Source organism: Pteropus medius, unplaced genomic scaffold (assembly GCF_902729225.1).
Source record: "Pteropus medius unplaced genomic scaffold, Ma_sr-lr_union100, whole genome shotgun sequence".
Lineage (NCBI taxonomy): Eukaryota > Metazoa > Chordata > Mammalia > Chiroptera > Pteropodidae > Pteropus > Pteropus medius.
In genome coordinates, this window is record NW_024355008.1 from 2,184,594 (window position 1) to 2,202,741 (window position 18,148).

Consider the following 18,148-nt stretch of genomic DNA (forward strand, 5'->3'; position numbering starts at 1 on the left):
CATCCAATAGTCAGTTCTGAAAAAAAAAAAGAATCTCTAAGTGTGGCCATGGAGGGGACAAGCCAACAGAGCTCCAGTGGGCCCTTGGTTCTGCAGGTCTGGCTTAGCTGCCTTTGCTCATGCTGCACACCATTATTCCCTGCTGGTCCAAGAGATGTGTGCAGTCTCATGGAGGTTGGAATGTAAAAAGGCAGTAAAATGTTACTTGTCTTCTCATTTCTTGGAAGGCCACATCAAGAAACTAAATTTCAGTAGAATAACCAACCTTGCTCCTCACCCGCCCCACTCATTCTCACATTCCAGTGGCAAAGTAATAATAGCAAATTAACACCACCACAACAAATTGATTTCAACAATGGAGTTCAGATGGTTCACATTTAAACTTCAGTCCACATCCATTCTGAAGCCCAGCTACTAGAAAACAAGAGTCTCAAATACTGTTGATGCAACAGATGCATCCTTCCAGAGGGTAATATCAACAACAAAAAAATCACCACAAAATATAATAATTGTGACCCTAAAGCAATTATGTAATAAAAAGCTAGAACAGCAGCCATTGTTTGCCCTGATCAACCCAGGAACATCACTGATGTCCTTTCAGGAAGTTTAGTGTCTCTTTTGGAAAAACATTGATAGGATATTTTTCTAGAAAATTGGGGAAATTCCACTGTCTGCTTAGGCATGTGCTTTGCAAAGTTTCATGGTGGCCAGAAGTCCAAGGAGAAAACACAGGAGTTATAATTAATGTCAGCATTGAACTAAATTTACCATGTTTACTAAGTTTATGAATATAATATTTTAGTAATTTTAAATAAAGCACAGATTACTAGTACATTGTCCTTATTTGTACATAAAAATGAATGTCTATAGAATTATGAATCATCACAAACTCATATAAGATCTCTTCCTTTTAGAGTATTTCTAAGCCCCTGTAGAAAGATGTGGTAGGCTGAGAATCACGCTAAATCTGACCCAAACTTAGTTCACATTTTGTTGATTTCTCTACAATTAAACCTGGAAACACAGTAATTGGAAAATAAATGTTTTCTGAAAGAATGAATGAATCTATTCTTCTAGTCCTTTTTTGACTGGGGCTAGAGTAAAAATGAAGAAGTGTGAGGGTTTGAAGAAAGAGAGTAAAAAATAATTATGGATTTGGGAAATAGGCAACAAAAGCAAATGATCTTCTTTGAAAATCTAGTAAACTTTAACCAACCACTGAATTCATCTTTGGTAAGCCTATCTCTAGAACTTTTTCCTTTGAATCTTTTCCTTATAAAATGTATGTAGTTTTGTGCATAAGAATAACCCTTATCCTTCTTTCATCTGAAAAATCATTTAAAGTAAATTTTAAAGCAAATTCTACACTGTCAAGTAGTTATTTCCATTAAATGTTATAAAACCGAAATGTTGAAAATGAACCAAGGCCTATTTTGACAGAACATTCTGCTATGCCCTGGAGCTCCAAGAGAGTCCTGGTTTCTCTCAGTCTTTGAGGGGCAGCCCTCAGGCACCAGGTCCCAAGGAGGCTCAGATGGCGATGAAGTTTAAACAATCTACAGAGGCACAGCCACCCCACACCAAACTTAGAGCAACTGCTAATGCAAAAATGACTAGGAACATCACTATTGGTAGAATTCCAGAATGTTCAGTCATGGATATGTTCTGAAGGGAGCTTACAGCTTATGTTGGCATGTATGTTACAAGTTGTTCAGAACTGTTCGGAATTGATGACAGCAGTGAGAAGTAGCCCCTCATCTCTGTGCAGCAGAGAGTGAAGTCTCTAAATGCGAAATAAGAACTCATCTTTGATAGGAAGAGAGGATGTGGAGGAAGGAGAGAGTGGAAAGAAGAGGTGGGTGGGAGAAAGAGGGCCTTTTCTAAACCCGATAACGTGTACCCCGAAAGGCTCTGCTACACTCCTTCACTCTTCACAGCTTATTAAAATGGTCTAGAAAAATGATGCATCCTTTTTCCAAACAGAGGGACATTTCAAAAGTACATTCCAGTGAGGAAGACATTGCTGGAAACTTTTTCTGAGTGTTCTGCTTGAATTTTGGTGAGAGTTGGGGAAGCGATGATATTGAAAACACATGCTTCACCCAGCTCTGACTACGTATTTCACAGGCGTCATCAATGCAAAATCAAAAGGTGGGACCCTTATTTTTATAAGCAGGGGGAAAAAGTGACATTAAGACACTAAAATATAAAACATTTCCTTTCTTTTGCCATGATGTTTATTAACTATTTAATATTGAGCTCTGCAGGTGAGTGCAGATCCATAGCCTACTCCACGCTGCTCACCCTTCTCACTTCAAGGGATCCTCTCCCATCAGCCTTGGGATCAAAGCACCTTGCACCTTTCCCCCTACCCCACCCCTCAGGGCAAAAAAGCCAATCTCCCCTTTCCACAGGCCTGCCATTCCAACCTACAGACCCCAAGAGACTGCAACCTCTGCAGCGATATAGACAGTATACTTTAATAGCGGTGGCAAAATCACCCACTGAATGCACTGTGGCACTGCCAGCCCATGTAAGGGCTGCTGCCCACCGTGTCCTGCCAGATGTCCTGACCCTCCCTGCATCCACACCCAAGTTCCTGCTGAAGGCGGAGGGTGGCAGCAGCTGTTGAGTGGGGGTGGGGAGAGGAGGGCTGAGCAGCAGGAGTGCCAGGGAACCAGGTGCTGAGAACCAAATTTGGGGCTGGGGTAAGAGGCCAAGACATGAGGGCCAAGGAGCAAAGCCCATCTGACCTCACTGACAAGATCAAACTGAGAGGTAAAATTATTAAGAATTTCAAGACAGTGCAGTGCCCTTCTGAGTGCACTGGTCACATGCCCATGAAACCACCCCTGACCTGACCTTTCCACTCCCAGTCCCTCGCACCCAGCACAACTGTGATGTACCAGGTAGTCTTTATTTGGAGACAAATTCTCTCCCTGACATTGCAGACAAATACTACTTTATAATCTATTTCTCTTACCCACTTCCCCCCATAGCCAGTACACATCCTCTCCTAATTTGCAGACCTGTTAAAAATTAAAACTGTTGACTTTATTGCCTGTAGTTTCTTTCCTTGCCTGTGTTTTATATGTTCATCCCACAGAGAAATTTAGTGTTAAGGTGTTGTCTGTGAACTGGTTTAAGGTTTGGCAAGGGCTTGCTTTTGAAGGACAGCCTGAATACACCACATTTTCCAGTGAGTTCATCATTTCTTTTATATTATTTCTACAGGAAATACTATAGAAAAATCAGAACTGTGTTTGGATATTTTTCTTTTAAACAATAAGGTTCAGTCACATTAGCTATCAGATGGTAAGACAAAGCCTTCAAGTCAGCAACGCTTTTTCTTTTTTAAATACTCTTGTCGTGTTACCACATAGGTATGAAAAGGCACGAATAATTCCCACAAGATCAGTTTTTAACATAGTGTTCAAAGGTAAGAGGGTATTTACATGCTGTGGGGAATGCACTGGGGCATGGTGGTCAAGTGCGCAGGTCTGAAGCCAGCCTGCCACTTGCACATTTCTTAATTTCTTGGGGACTTAATGTCTTCATTGGGAAGGATACTAACAATACTTGCTTCAAGGGTTTGCTGTGAGGATTTAGTGACCCATTTCTGTAAAGTCCTTGGCCCAGCACATTGTAGGTGCTCAGCAGCTAATGGGGTGCTGAGAACTTCCACTGTTGAGCAGCTACTGTGCACCCAGCTTGGTTAATGAAACACATCAGAGGCAAACATGTGGCAGCGTCTTCTTGATTTTGCTTCTCCCTTCTCGTTGAGTGATCCTGGTGGCAGGAGAAAAGTCTGGGGCATTGGCTTGGGATCCAAAAGCGAAAGATCGGGGACCAAGGCTCTCTCCCATATGTAGATTAAGCATGTAATTTTTCCAATCAACTGGAATGCTTTGAGAGAAAGGGCATGACTAGTAATTATGCCAGCACAAGTATTAACCATAACTGTGCCTGAGAATAATTTTTTTTCCTGAAGATTTCCACTCCAGGCAAATAGATATTTTTTCTTTTGTGGACTGGGAGGTTTTCCGGCAAACCTCCCATCAGACTCTGGGTAGTTAGCTCCCACATCCATAGATCTATTGACCCTGATTGTGGAGGACAGGAGGGAAGGTGAGACTCAGCTCTGGCCCTGAAGAGATGACAATTTCGCTGATGAGACATGATACAGATAATAAAGAACAAAACAAAACAACTAGAGACAATTAGAGAACAATCCAAAACAGAAAAATACAAATGCTGGCCTTCACATCATAGAAATGAGGATTTGATTGCATTGGTTTTAAGAAGTATTCTTTTAAAAAGCACGTAATAGAGATGGTGGTGGAAGAGGAGAAGAACATGTTTGGGGACACAGTAGTGCTTTATACGTTTTAACTAATTTAAACTTAAAAATAAAAGAAATTGTAAAGTCTAAATATTAACATATATCTGTTCCAGATAACCCTCTAATTTATCCTTTTATTGGCAGCTGGTTTTCCATTTAAGACCCCTTCTTAATCGCAAGCCTCTTGCAATCAGTCTGAGGTAAGGTGTACTTTTGGCTCATGACAAAAGGGCCATAAGCTAACGTGGGAGACCCTTTTAAATACAATTAAGAAATTTTAAAAATTAGATTTTGATTTTAGTGCATTGTGCAATACATTTGAAAAAATTCTTATGCATTATATTGAAATATTCTAAATTAGTTCTATTGTTTTTCCAAGAAAAGATAGACTTGGAGACAGTTCATCTATTGTTTTGTGAGGTCAAGAAGTCCATAAAAACATTATATTGAATCCAATAGAAAACACAGAACTTTGAAAAGATGTTATCTTTATCAAAACCTGGAAAAACGGTCATCTATTATCAAACAAGTTCTTTCTGGTATAAACTCATGATGAAATGTTTACATGATGGCATAAAATTTATTAACAAATTGATACCTGCTATGCCAATTTCTTTAAAAATCTTTTTTGAAGCTTACTTTAAGTTCTGCCAAATTTTTCACCTTGGAGAAAAATCAAGTGATTCTGAGATTCCTATTTTTTAATGAAAAACTTGGATTAATCTTGAAGATCCAAAGCCAAATACTTCCCAAGTGGTAAAACCATTTCCAGAAAACAAACTAAGAATTAGATGACATTTGAAATAGTTTTAAACAAAAGAGAAAAATACATCTTAAATGTGACCCACAGTTGTTTTAGACTTCCTAGGTCTCTCCCATGTATTAATTCATTGTGCTTCTAAATTTATGACAACACTGGAGGTAAAAAAGAAATCTAAGTCCTTAGTTCCTCAAAGTTTTCTATTGGGATAGAATATGGAGCAGGCAAGATACATACACACACACACACACACACAGTCAATTTATTAAGAGTGATGGTAAAAGAAAATGCTCAGGCTCTAAGATATTCATGGAGAGGGTCATAAATGTTGCCTGCCTTGGCCAGAGATGGCCTTGCAGACAGTAGTGGAGGTAGGGCTTGATGGATGGGAAGTTCATAATAAAGATGGTGGTGGAGATGGAAGGGGTAGAAGAGGACAAGTTTTGGAGGCACAGTAAGTGATTTACATATTTTAACTCACTTAAACCTTAATGAGTTAGGAAACCAATGGTTCCTTCTATAGTACATCGACTTCCTTTTCCTGGTTATTGTTTAAAGGACATTATAGAAGCAATAAATCAATGGCTTGTGTGTATTTTCTATTCACAAAAAGAGATAAAATTCCCTAAGTTTTAAGATACAGTAGGGTACGGTATTATAGCTTTCAGGTTCTAGAGCCAGATATGCTAGTTTCAAGTTCCAGATCTGTGATTTAGTAGCTGAGTAACTTTAGGAATTTCCTTAAACTCTCAGAGCTTTACTTTCCCTATGTGTAAAAGGGCACTAATAACACTACCTACTCCTACATAGCTACCATCCCTCATCTGCTTTTTGGGACTGCCTTGTATTCACTGTTTGTTGCCATCTTGCCTTCTCCTCTCCTAGCCTCTTGCTAATTCTCTAAGGATTCTGCCAGGAAAGAAAGGAATGGAACTGGTTTCAATGGCTGGCACTGTATTTTTTTTCCTCCTGTTCATCTATCCTGCTTCTTTTTTACTAGTTATTTTTTAGCTTAATTAATTTCTTATATAGTTCCTCCAGTTTTTTATTTCCAACCTCTTTTTTCCACTATTTTTCTTCAATGAATCTGCCACCATCTTCCTCGTGGCACTTACTGCAATAAATATTCACTTCTTTTTTATCATTAGGTGACATTTATCCTTCGGTGTAACAAATACTAGCAATCTCCATTATTTTGTATTTTTTCCACTTCTATAAAAACAGGGAGCACATGCTTAAAGATTTTTATGACAGATAGAAGAGAACAGCAGAAGTTCTAAGAGTTGCAATAATAAAAGAAAAATTGTACATTTACTCCTATCTTCTATACGAATGTAAAAATTAAGGGTAAAATTTGTAAGGGATATTAATAATCTATATAAATAAAAATTACATAAAATTATGAGCATATAATTTATATTTATTCATATCTAGATCAATATTATAAACTACATTCAAAATTTTTTAAAAATTAATTTTCCCCTGTGAAATAAAAAAGTGAGAGACTTCAGAATAAGAAACTGATGATTACATTTTGGCCTGAAGTTTCTCATATAAAATTATCATCAGTTGAGTAAATAAAACAGTGCTGTGCTCTTATTTTGATCTATATTTAATAAGACAGGTCAATATTTTTGCTGTTATTGCTGAAAATTGCTTTATTAGAATAAGACAGAAATTGGAAAAGTGAAATCTAGCGATAAATCCTTACAACTGTATATTTTGTCCACCTATATCTTTTGAGAATTCACCTTTTTCTCCTTTCGAGGCCACTGCTGTGGATTTCTAATAGGCACCTGATGACTCTATTCAAGGGCACCATACAGGAATGCTCCCTTAATGATTAAAAGAGAATCGTGGCTATGGGAAAGAGGTGTGTGCACACCAAGGGTTGCTGTGTCACAGTGTTAGATTTTGCCTCTTCTTTTTAAAACCTGTTTTGAGAATTGTCCCTTCCAAGAAAACACTTCTTAAGTGTGACAGAAAGAAGAATATATCTTTTCGGTAACTGACAGCTCAGCTAAAACAATATACCTCTACAGTTTTACTAACACCCCACCGTCCAAAAAACAAAACAGAAAACAAAACCACTTAGACTACCACTTAGACCAAGGTTTTCCAACGGCATGAAAATCTTAGGACTGACCAGAACTTTTGTGGTGATTTAGCCCATTCATTATTAGCAATTGAGAAAAACAAAGCAAAGGAAATTTAGTAAATTACCCGACCACTTAGCTCATTATAATAGCAACTGGTGAAATTTATAAGATGGTTATTCAGTGCTAGGGTTTATATTAGCTGCCTTATATAATTTATCCATAGTCTTCACAACACTCCTGAAAGATTTATATATGAGAAAAATGAAGCAGAGAAGATATGACTTACCCAGAACTACTCCACAGTTAAGTCATGTTGAATTTGAATCCAGGTCTGTCTGACTCAAAAGACATGTACATTCTTTCCTCACATCATTCTGCCTCTCTGGGTAGAAGTGCATCTTTTCTAGAATGCAGGTGTTAGCACTCTAGTCCAGTGAGTCAACCAGGCTATTAGTATTGTGTCCTCGGCACTAGTACAGAAATCACTGGGGCAGTAGGCAAGATGGCGACTAGGGAGAGTGGCTGAAAAGCCCATGACTGAGGGAAGGAAACTCGCTTTATTAGGGCAATGAGTGTAAAGGTTAGCAGCTGTGAGAACATGAGAGTTAAGAAATATGCCCTCTTAAATAAATCCTTTTGTAGTCCTAACATCTGATTGGAAGACAAATTCTTTGGTCAGAATTCATAGTAATGATGAATATATGTGATTTTTTTTTTAATTTAGGCTTTTCTTATAGTACAGATACTAAAATAACTTCTTAATTTGCACTACATAATTGATGAAATAGAATGCTTTCCTTCCCAGGTGACATTGATTAAAGTATTTTCCGATGTCAAGAGAACATCATAAAGTATAACTATAAAGATTCAATGTCAAAAAAATTCTCATTTTTTTACTTTATTAGACATTTGAAAAATTACCAACAGCTGCACATAAAGGCAAAAACTGAATGCATAAACCAGAAATGAGAACATTCATATTGTGGGTAAGAAAAGGATACAGGAACCTAGAAGATCTATTTTATATGAACCATGTAGTACCACATCATTGCAAGATTCTCACAGCCATTTATAATAGTCAACTGAGAAAATACTACTTTTCTACTGCTCCAATTAATCTACTAAAATTTTAGTAAAAGATTTTACATTAGTAATTTTTTTACAGATGTTTAATATGAATCATATTTTCCAAAATAGTCAAAGGAAATATTTTGTGTTTTAGTTTTACATGTAGGACTAGTATGTGACTTTTGGAAACGTCTCTGTCAATACTTGTTTGACACTTATAAGTGATTATTTAGTAGGAGTATTAGTCCACAGATCACTAAATGTTAACTTGAATATTTCTGAATGATCAACAGTGTCTCATTTCAATGGTGGTATCTCTTAAATGTATCAAAAAAGCGAAATGTGTCAGATGATGTGGCACTTCATATTTGTTTTAAAAATGAAAGTAATTTACTATGTTTGAGTATAGTTCAGTGCAACTGAACAAATACTACTACCCTATTACAGAAGGAAGTAAGAAGAAAAAATATAAGTGATTTTGTTTTCCATAAAGAAACAAAATTTTTTGCTCTTGTACAGCACACTGTACTAAAGGATTTCAACTCATCGCTTATGACGATGAATTCACTATTGTGTCCATAGCACATCTGTGAAAAATAGACTTTATTACCATTTTATAGATGAACAGAATTGAGGATGATCATACAGTAAACTGGTGGCAGGAGGAGAATAGAATAAAGACTAATTTCAGACATACCATTTGTAGCAGGCAGAGTAAGGGCCCCTCTTATATTGCCCATATCCTAACCCCCAGAACCTGTGAATGCATTAGGTCACATGAAAGTTGCAGATGGAATTAATGTTGTTAATCAGCCAACTAAAATAAGGAGAGCATCCTGGGTTATCCAGGTGGGCTCAATATAATCACAAAGATCCTTTAAAAGTGAAAGAGGAATGCAGAAGAGATCAAAGTGATGTAGTAGAAGTGCTTGGCCCACTGTTGGCTTTGAAGGTAGAAGAGAAATGCTGGAAAAAAAACAAAAACAAAAAAACAGATTCTCCCCTCAGAGCCTCTAGAGAAAATGCAGCCCTGCCCACACCTCGATTTTAGCCAGTGAGACCCATGTTGCATTTCTGATTTCCAAAAATGTAGGATAATAAGTTTGTGACGTTTTAAGCCACCAAGTTTGGTAATTTATTATAGCAACAAAAGAAAATTAATAGACAGCTGCTAATCAGAAGCAGTTAATACAAACATTCATTAATAGAGACTATAATCAATCAATTTGAGTAACCAAAGAACAACCTTTAGCCTAGAAATGCAAGTCCATTTTGATTCCTTGGCATAAAGAAAGGTGGGAAAGGAAATACATAACAGGAATGTTTTTTCTCTTCTACTAGAATACTACTAGAAGAGAAAGGAGATTAATAAGAACGTATTGATTTAAAAGAGGTAAGAGTTTTAGAAAGGCTATTTGGAAATGCCTTCCAGGAGAAGTTTAGGAATCTGTCCCTAGAGATCTTTAAGATACACAGTCATCTATCCATTTTATCTACCTTGGATGGCCTAATTATACTCTTGCCTGATGACAAGAGTCTAGATTAGACAATCTCTCATAGCCTCCCACAACCTAAATATTCTACGCAGATGTGAGTCTGTTCAATTCAGTGCCACAAATATGTAGTTATTTCCTATCTACTTAATATAAACCTTTATCCTGACTTTCCTAACATATTATGTAAGAAAAATAAATGAGAGAAAATTCTTCTTCATTGCAGAATCTCAGCTAAAAAGTGCAGATGATAAAATTAGATTCTATCTAGAATATATCCAAAATGTAAAATTGCCATTTTATAACCCCAGTGTAAAATAATGAATCTGGGCAATGACCACCAATAGATGCTAAACCATTAAGTGAAAATTTGATGGTGAATTTTATAATGAAGAGATCAGGCTGAGACCACCTAAACATACCAGTTTTAACATCACTAAGTACAACACCAACCATCATGTACCTCTTTTGTGAACTATTAGGAAATATACGGTATCACCTACAAAATATTATTTCTCCGCAATAGCTGAATTCGAATCTAATGCACTTCCAAATCTAAATATCTTTTCATAGGAAATACAGGAATAGAGGATCCAGTTCAAAAATATAGATTTAAAAAAATGCAGAATGGAAGCAACCAGTTAAATACAGAATGTGGACCAAGATTTATAACCCAATTTCTCCAGCAAATCAATGACATTTAGAAAGGGAAAGAAAAGAGAATTGCTATAGAATAAAAGATATTTAAGAGACATAAACATAGGTCTATGCAACACGTAGACCTTGTCTGGATGCTGACTCAAAAAAGAAACAATTCTAAAGAGGCCTTTTAAGGTCACCAGAGAAATTTAAAGATGGACTAGGTATAAAATGATATTACAGAATTATTGTTATGTGATAAAGGCATGGCTTTATTAAAAATATTTCTCATCTGTTAGAGATGCATACTGAAATATTCAGACTTAAAAGTATGATATTCAATTATGATTTAAAATGTCCAGGTAAAAAAAATGTGTGTGTGAAGAACACATGAAACAAGATTAGCAAAACAGTGATATGTACTCAAGTTGCTTGGTGAGAAATGAGGATCATTATAATATTCTCTCTCCTTATTTGTTTGGACTTTTCCATAATAAAAAACTTTAAAGGATAAAACAATAGTAAATAAATAAAAGGGTACCTAGTTCATTTGATTATCCCTCACTATTGAAAAAGTGAAAGGTGGTATATTTGTGCTAGAAATTAGCTTTCTGTTTGTATTTTCATTAGCAATCTTATTTCTGTCACTTTAAGATTGATTTCCTTTCGCCTCATATGGAAAGGAAGTTCACAATTGACCAAATTCTCAATCTGCATAACCCAAAGGAAAAATGATCAAAAATAAAATAATACTTCTAACGCTCAATAAATAAAGGAGCAGTAGATCTGTTTCTCTCTGTGTGGGGTTAAGTATGCTGCATCAAGTTACTTTAATAGTAAAGAGTGAATGTGGCAGGAGAATATTTGCAAAATTTCAAATTCCTTATGGTTTATATGGTCAAGGTTAGTGTTATATTTGTAAAAAGCGTCTAATTCTCAAAATTTTAGTAACTGTAATTTATTTGCTTTAAAGTAATTATCTTATGATGTAGAATCTAGTCTAAACATTTAATTAACGACGTTACCCTGTTGCCTGAGTTTAAAATACAACAGAGACTTCTCTATGAGGAATAAGGGGCTACAGAACAAAACGGATTCATCGTCAACATTCTCTGCATACATGCATAAATGCTAGATCTGATCTACAGTAGTTCAAGTTACAAGATTAAATATCTGGAGTTCATGGAAAGACTCTAGCAATAATCCTAGCAGTGAGGCAAAATATAAATCTTGGACTGTTCAGAAAGCCTTTGAAAGCATTCATAACAGATGATCTCTTTTTAAAATGTTATTCTTTAAAAAGGTCTTATTTGCAAATAATTTTTCTGAACAAGATTTGAAGGTGACCACATTACATTTTAATGTGATTAAAACCTTTTCAAAAAAATGTAAAACTTTATAATATATATGAAACCTTTAATCTTTTTGTCTGAAATACTCCACATTTTTAAAAAGGTAATACATATTCTTTTCTTTTTAAAGGTAGCTTATTACAAAGAGACACCCAGAAAGCCATAGTTGTTATTTTCCACCAGAACAAAGTAAAGACACCAAGGAGGAAACTTAATCTACATAAACAAGCTATATTACAGAGATTCAAACCAGACATTTTAGCTTAATTTTTTCTCTATGCAATTTTAGTCATGGGGCCAGGGATTGTAGGTACAATGACAATAAAGTTGATTATTCCTGTAGTATATGCAGAATATGCATTACATAGTTTTTGATGTAAAAAATTGTGCTATCGGTTATAACAGTTATAAAGACTGTTTGTAATTCTGGCATTCTACTTGGCTGAGGATGTAGAAGAAATGATGCTTACCTTCAACATTTATGTATCATGGAATGCCCATTACATTTTACCTGCCTTCTTCCCATGCCTGAAAGCCAAACATCTTACCGACTACAGCCTCAGTGTATTTCCCTTCCGCCGGAAGAGGGAAGTATTGGTTTGGTGATAAATTGCTGCCATATCCCAGGAGAAAACCTTCCAGTTTTGTGTTAGGACTTGGACGTAGGAACTTCAAGAGAATGGAATCACTTGTGGTATTGATGTGGACTTTCAGGCTTGGCCTTTTACCTAGAGATGGAAATGAAAATATAGGTGGCTGTTACTTTACCTCATTAACATTCCAGGACGATTTTGGAGCAAAGGTTATCTGTATTGAAAATCAGGTTATCTACTTAGTTACTCAATATCACAATACACCCATCTAAATAGCTACAGTATAGGTAATTTTTAGAATTAAATTTGTAAAAGTCTCAGAAAACAGACTTTATAACATATGAAGCAGTCTAGAATACAAAGTAGAATTGCAGGATTTAATATTTGGTAATTTGTCATTGAGAAGTAGATGGGATTTAAGGATATTCTGGCTCTTCAGGATTGCTCAGAACCTTCATTTTATACATACTGTCTGGGAATGGTGAAAAGATCTATAATTGGTAATTAAATTACTGCACTTTGAAAATCCCCTGCTTCCTCTATGATGCTCTTTGGCTATACCTCCACAAGACTTAGTGATTTATAGAGTTGGAAAGGGATGAAAGTGAGAGGGTTTCAGCTTAAGGGTAACTGAGATGGCAGAATAGGGAAGTCTGAAAGAGGAGAAGAGTTGAGGAGAAAGGTAATTTGTTCTATTTGAAGCTCACTGGGTCAGTGAGACAGTTACATGGAGATACCCAACAGTATGTTGAATGCTCAGGATGCTCAGAAATGGGATACAGATCCACCTGGATGTCTTTAGTTTCTAAATGATCATTGGATGATTTTTTTTTTACAGAGACTATAGAGGGTGAGGGAAAAAATTTAAATTTCTTAGGCCTGTTTTTCTTTTTAAACTGTGCTGGCAACAGGGGCAGATAAGTACAATAACCAGAGGCCTTGACCAAGTAGTGAGGAAACAACACTGTTCTTTATCTCTGAGGCCAGAGGAACCGAGTTCAAACGCCAGCTCTGCCACATACTTAAGAGTAGGGCCTCTGGCTACTCACTGAACAGGCTTGAGACTTCATTTCCTGATTTGTAAATTATGGATAATGGACAACAATGTCTACTTTGACAGGATGTTCACAAAGATTAGTGCAAATAGTACTACCTCAAAGCTGGCACATAGTAATTACTCAATAATTGGTTACTTGATTAGGTCCATTCATAACCCTTCAACCACAAATTAGAAGTCCAAAATGGTTTTTAAAATTTTTGTAAGTTTATGTCAAACTAATTTAGTAACAAAACAGGATCTTAACCATAATTAGGCCACTTAGTCTTTTATAATCTCACTGAATACTCAGTGTGACTATTTACATGTTTAACTGTAGAAATAGTGATGTGTTTAAGGAGTGCTGGTCAAGATACCACTGAAGAGATTACTTAATAAATATGGTCTAGGTAGGTATCCTAGTACACTTTAAAATCCAAAGATTTCTTGATTTCTAAAACATCTCAAATCCAAAGATTTCTTGATTTCTAAAACATTTAATGGTTTGGAACACTAGTCATGCAATGATAGTTATCATTCAACAGTTACTGTCTGGCTCCAAGTGTTTTAGATAAGAGATTGTGAACTTCAATTATTTTCTTTCTTTATTCCACATGGATTTCACATTTTTTTAAAAAGTATTTTACCTATTGAGAAGATTGCATTTACAAATTTAATAATTCACATGCTATTTCTCATTAATCAAAGTCATATTGTATATATACCAGTCAGTACCTCTGAACACCATGGGTTTTCCAGTCATATACTAAATTCATATTATTCCAGCCAAAATAAGCCTGGACCTCCTCAATATAGCCACATAACAGGATTCCATTAAGCCATTGAAAAAATAAAAATAACCCTTTCTTGAATACCAGCTTGTGGGAACCATTGTTACCTCAGCATCCAGTACTACTGTTTCTAGATATACTTTGTACTTCCCAAGAATTTGGTGTAATTTCTGTGAACTTCTTGATTCTCAGATAGCTATTCCTATACTTGTGGCAAAGTTGAAACTCAAAGTTTTAAAATATTAGGTGGCTTATCCAAAGTCTGAGGAAGATTTATCTAGTGCAGCTAATCTAGTCCAATTCTCTCATAGCACAAACAGCTAAATTGAGGGCAGCCTCATCTCTGTCACTGTGCAAGTTAAGTACAGGGTCAAAACTGGATATCAGGTTCTCACTAGGTTGGACTTTTTCAATCGTTTTTATTGAGAACTTCATCATTAGCCAATAGAGTTAGGAGAGGCCAATCCCCAGACATAATATTCAAGTTGATGTTAACTGCTGATGTTTTGTCCTAACTTCATTAGATTTTGATGAGGTGGTTTATACTTCAGATATAATAGATTTTGTCCAGGCCAATTTTTTCCCTTCCTAGTTATGTTAACCCTAGAGTTACTTCATCCTGTTCAACAGAATAGAACAAATATAAGTCAAGCACATACATATTCTGCTACCTTAGAAGGTTATCAGATCTCACAATAAATCAAAACATAGCTGGCCTGTTTTCAACACCTTGTTGGGAAGAAGAAATTAAGGAATCAGTGTACTTAGGCTGCATGTATGTTTGACTAAGAGCTGAGAGTCACAGAATCATCACATTAGACTTTGCTCATAGATTTTGTCCTGATGTACCACATTATCTATCCCCTTGGAAAGTGGAAAGGATGGCTACACCAAGTGAGAAAAACACAGGCTGTAAACAGAAGCACTGACTGATAGAAGTGGAAGTGTTCTCACTTCCTCTGCACAGGAATTTTTATGACTCCAGTCTTTCTCCCTTTTACTAATAACCTATGTCAACAAATACATCAACATCATGTGACTTTTCAAATGAATTGGCAGTTAACTGCCCTCCTTAATCCAAAATTCCAATTCATGCTACTTTCTAGTGCTAAATTTTAAAAAGCCTCGAAAAAGTGAAACACACAGACAAGTATTCCCTCAAAATAGAATCATAAACTTAATATTTTGAGACTATCGTTCCAGTTCCTTATTTGGAGGCGGCACTCAAATCCCTTCATTATCTTGCCACATATTACTTATTGTCATATTGCTTCTCAACATGTTATTTGTTTTTGAACAGTATAATCTTCTCATATTCTGCGGTACATACTAGGCCCTGGCCCTACACCTGTGCTCACATTGCTACCCAGTATGGTTCCCTCCATCTCTGGTTTGTTTCTCTCTACCCTTTTGTTCTCCCAGTTATTACTCCATTAATCCCTTCAGTGCTCAGCAAGAATCTTAAGCAATTTTTACCCTTTCAGTCTGAATAAGTTTGTAAAGTGTTCCTTCAAATGAGTATTTAAACTTTATCCCATTGGACAATTTCCCCAATATTTTAGGGTGAATCTGTGAATCTTATAATAATTTTTAATCTTTGATAAATTTCTTTTCACTCCGAGTAATTCTGGATTAATGGTTTGGAACACTAGTCATGCAATGACAGTTATCATTTGACAGTTACTGTGAAGGCCTCTGGTGAATGACCTAGAAATTATAGGGAAATATAACATGATACAAGCAAACTAGAAAAACAGTTATAAGTAAAATGGCATATATGTTGCCCAGAAAACCCCAGGAGTAGACACATAAGAGTACTGAAGAACATTTATTGTACCCTTACCTGAGAAACAAAGCATATACCAATCAAGAGTAAGAGAAAATAAAGAATGTAAACATTTCAAGGAAGCAACACTTGTATAGCTGAGGAAAAACGTTGCATATTGGCAAAGTGGAATCTTGGCTCTATAACAGTAATTCTAGTCCTCTGTTTGCAACACTCTAGGGTATCTCTAAATATTCCAAAGGGTGTTGTGAAATTCTGTAATAAAAAAATGTCTTTCAAAACAAAATTAGAATTTCCTTTTAATTTTTGAAAGTAAATACATGCCTTGTGGCACTAAAAACAACGAATAAGGTAGTGAGACTAAAAAATCAGACAAAAGGTAGGCACTATAAGTTCATAGGATACTCTAGGTCAATCTGAGGAGACAGGTTGCTGTTCCTGTAGGTACAGGTGTTCAGCGAATATTTAATAATCACCCCAGAATTCTGAGTTCCTGTTGTCAGTTTCTATAAAACTCTGCAAAGACAAGTAGCACAAACACGTGGCACTTAGTTAAACCAGCTAACCTACCATGAACATCCAGTCTTGGATTTATGAGAAAGGAGTTACTATTATAATCCATTCAGTAGGAAGAATACTTTCATGTCTAATTTCTCCAAAAATTATACTTTTCAAAATATTTCAAAATTTAGTCTAAATTGTTTATATGAAGTTGGTCAAGTTGATAAAATCACTTCAGAAGAAAAACTCCAAAATACTAAAGCTGTCTTCTAAAAGTGAAAAATATGTATTACTATAGCAGCAATAATTAACTTACATGCTTTCCATTTTGTGAAACATTAGTGAAGAAATTAGAAATATTTTAAATAGCAGGTTTTGAAATAAACCATATTGGCATTAATTTCCATAAGATATTATATAAAAGAAAAGCTAATAATATTGATGTCAATAAAATAATAACTCAATCATTTCAGGATTAAAAGAATAAACCTGATTCTTACCCACAGTATGTTTATCCTTTTTTGCACACATTTTATTTATACTGCCAACCTCTATATTTATTCAGTCACTTATTGGGTTATACAAAATCATATTTTCTTAGATATCGAAATTATTAAATTCTTGCCAGTTCAGATACAACATATGAAGCATACATTTTAAAAACTGATAAATTGATCAAATTTTAAAAGTTTTGAACTTTAAAAAAAAACTAACTTGAAAAATAAAAGCCAATCTATGGATTGGGAGAAAATATGCTTAATACATATCAGTTAAAGGAATTGTATCCAGAATATTTAAAAGAATTCTTTCTACCCAATAAGAAGGCAAAACATTTAAAAAAGGGGGGCAAAGAATTCAAATAAATTCATCACTAAAAGAGATATATGATAGCCAACAAGCACATGAAGAGATGCTCAAACATCAGGGTCGTCATGTTTTCTGTAAGGGGTCAAATAGAAAATAATTTAGGCTTTGCAGGCCAAATATTCTCTACCACAACTACTCAACTCTGCCGTTATAGCACAAAAGTAGCTACAGACATTGTGTAAACAAATGAATGAGTCTGTGTTACCATAACACTGTATTTATAAAAATAGGGACCTGGTCATAGTTTACATTGTCAAACATCATTAGCCTTTAGGGAAATGCAAATTAAAACCATAATGAGATATCATACACATAAGAATGGATAAAATTAAAAAGACTGTCAAGTGTTAGGCAGGATTTGAACAACTGTGGTTCTCATTCATTTTCAGTGTGAACGTTAAATGGTATAACTTGTGGAAACTGTTGGGCGGTCACCAAATAACCATTGATTTTATGTCAAGGTGTGTTTATCCAGGAGAAATGAAAACATAAGTCTGTGTAAAAACTTGTATGCAGCTATTCAAAGTAGCACCAAACTCAAAACAACCCAAATGTCCTTCAACCGTTGAATGAATAAACAAATTATGGCTTATCCATACAATGGAATACGACTCAGCAATAAAACAGAACAAATTATGGTTGAATCTCTGTCTGGCATGCCATCATGGTCAATAACCTTCTTCGTCTCTGTAACCACCTTATACACAATCCATCTGATGTAAGGTCATGTAAGCACCTTGGCATTATAACACTGGTGAAAGTAGTTTTAATAGTGCCTAACATTATTATTCACCATTCAACAAATGGTACATATATAAAAT

At 35.5% G+C, this 18,148-nt stretch overlaps 1 protein-coding gene across 35 annotated transcripts in view; it reads right to left on the bottom strand.

The window, feature by feature from the left end:
- Positions 1–18,148, bottom strand: part of ABI3BP (ABI family member 3 binding protein) — a 232,156-nt gene that overhangs the window by 159,502 nt on the left and 54,506 nt on the right. For all 35 annotated transcript variants that reach the window (XM_039856992.1, XM_039856985.1, XM_039857007.1 and 32 more), the window contains exon 2: positions 12,302–12,481. In XM_039856992.1, coding sequence (XP_039712926.1) covers positions 12,302–12,481 — 180 coding nt within the window. The remainder of the gene's footprint in view (positions 1–12,301; positions 12,482–18,148) is intronic.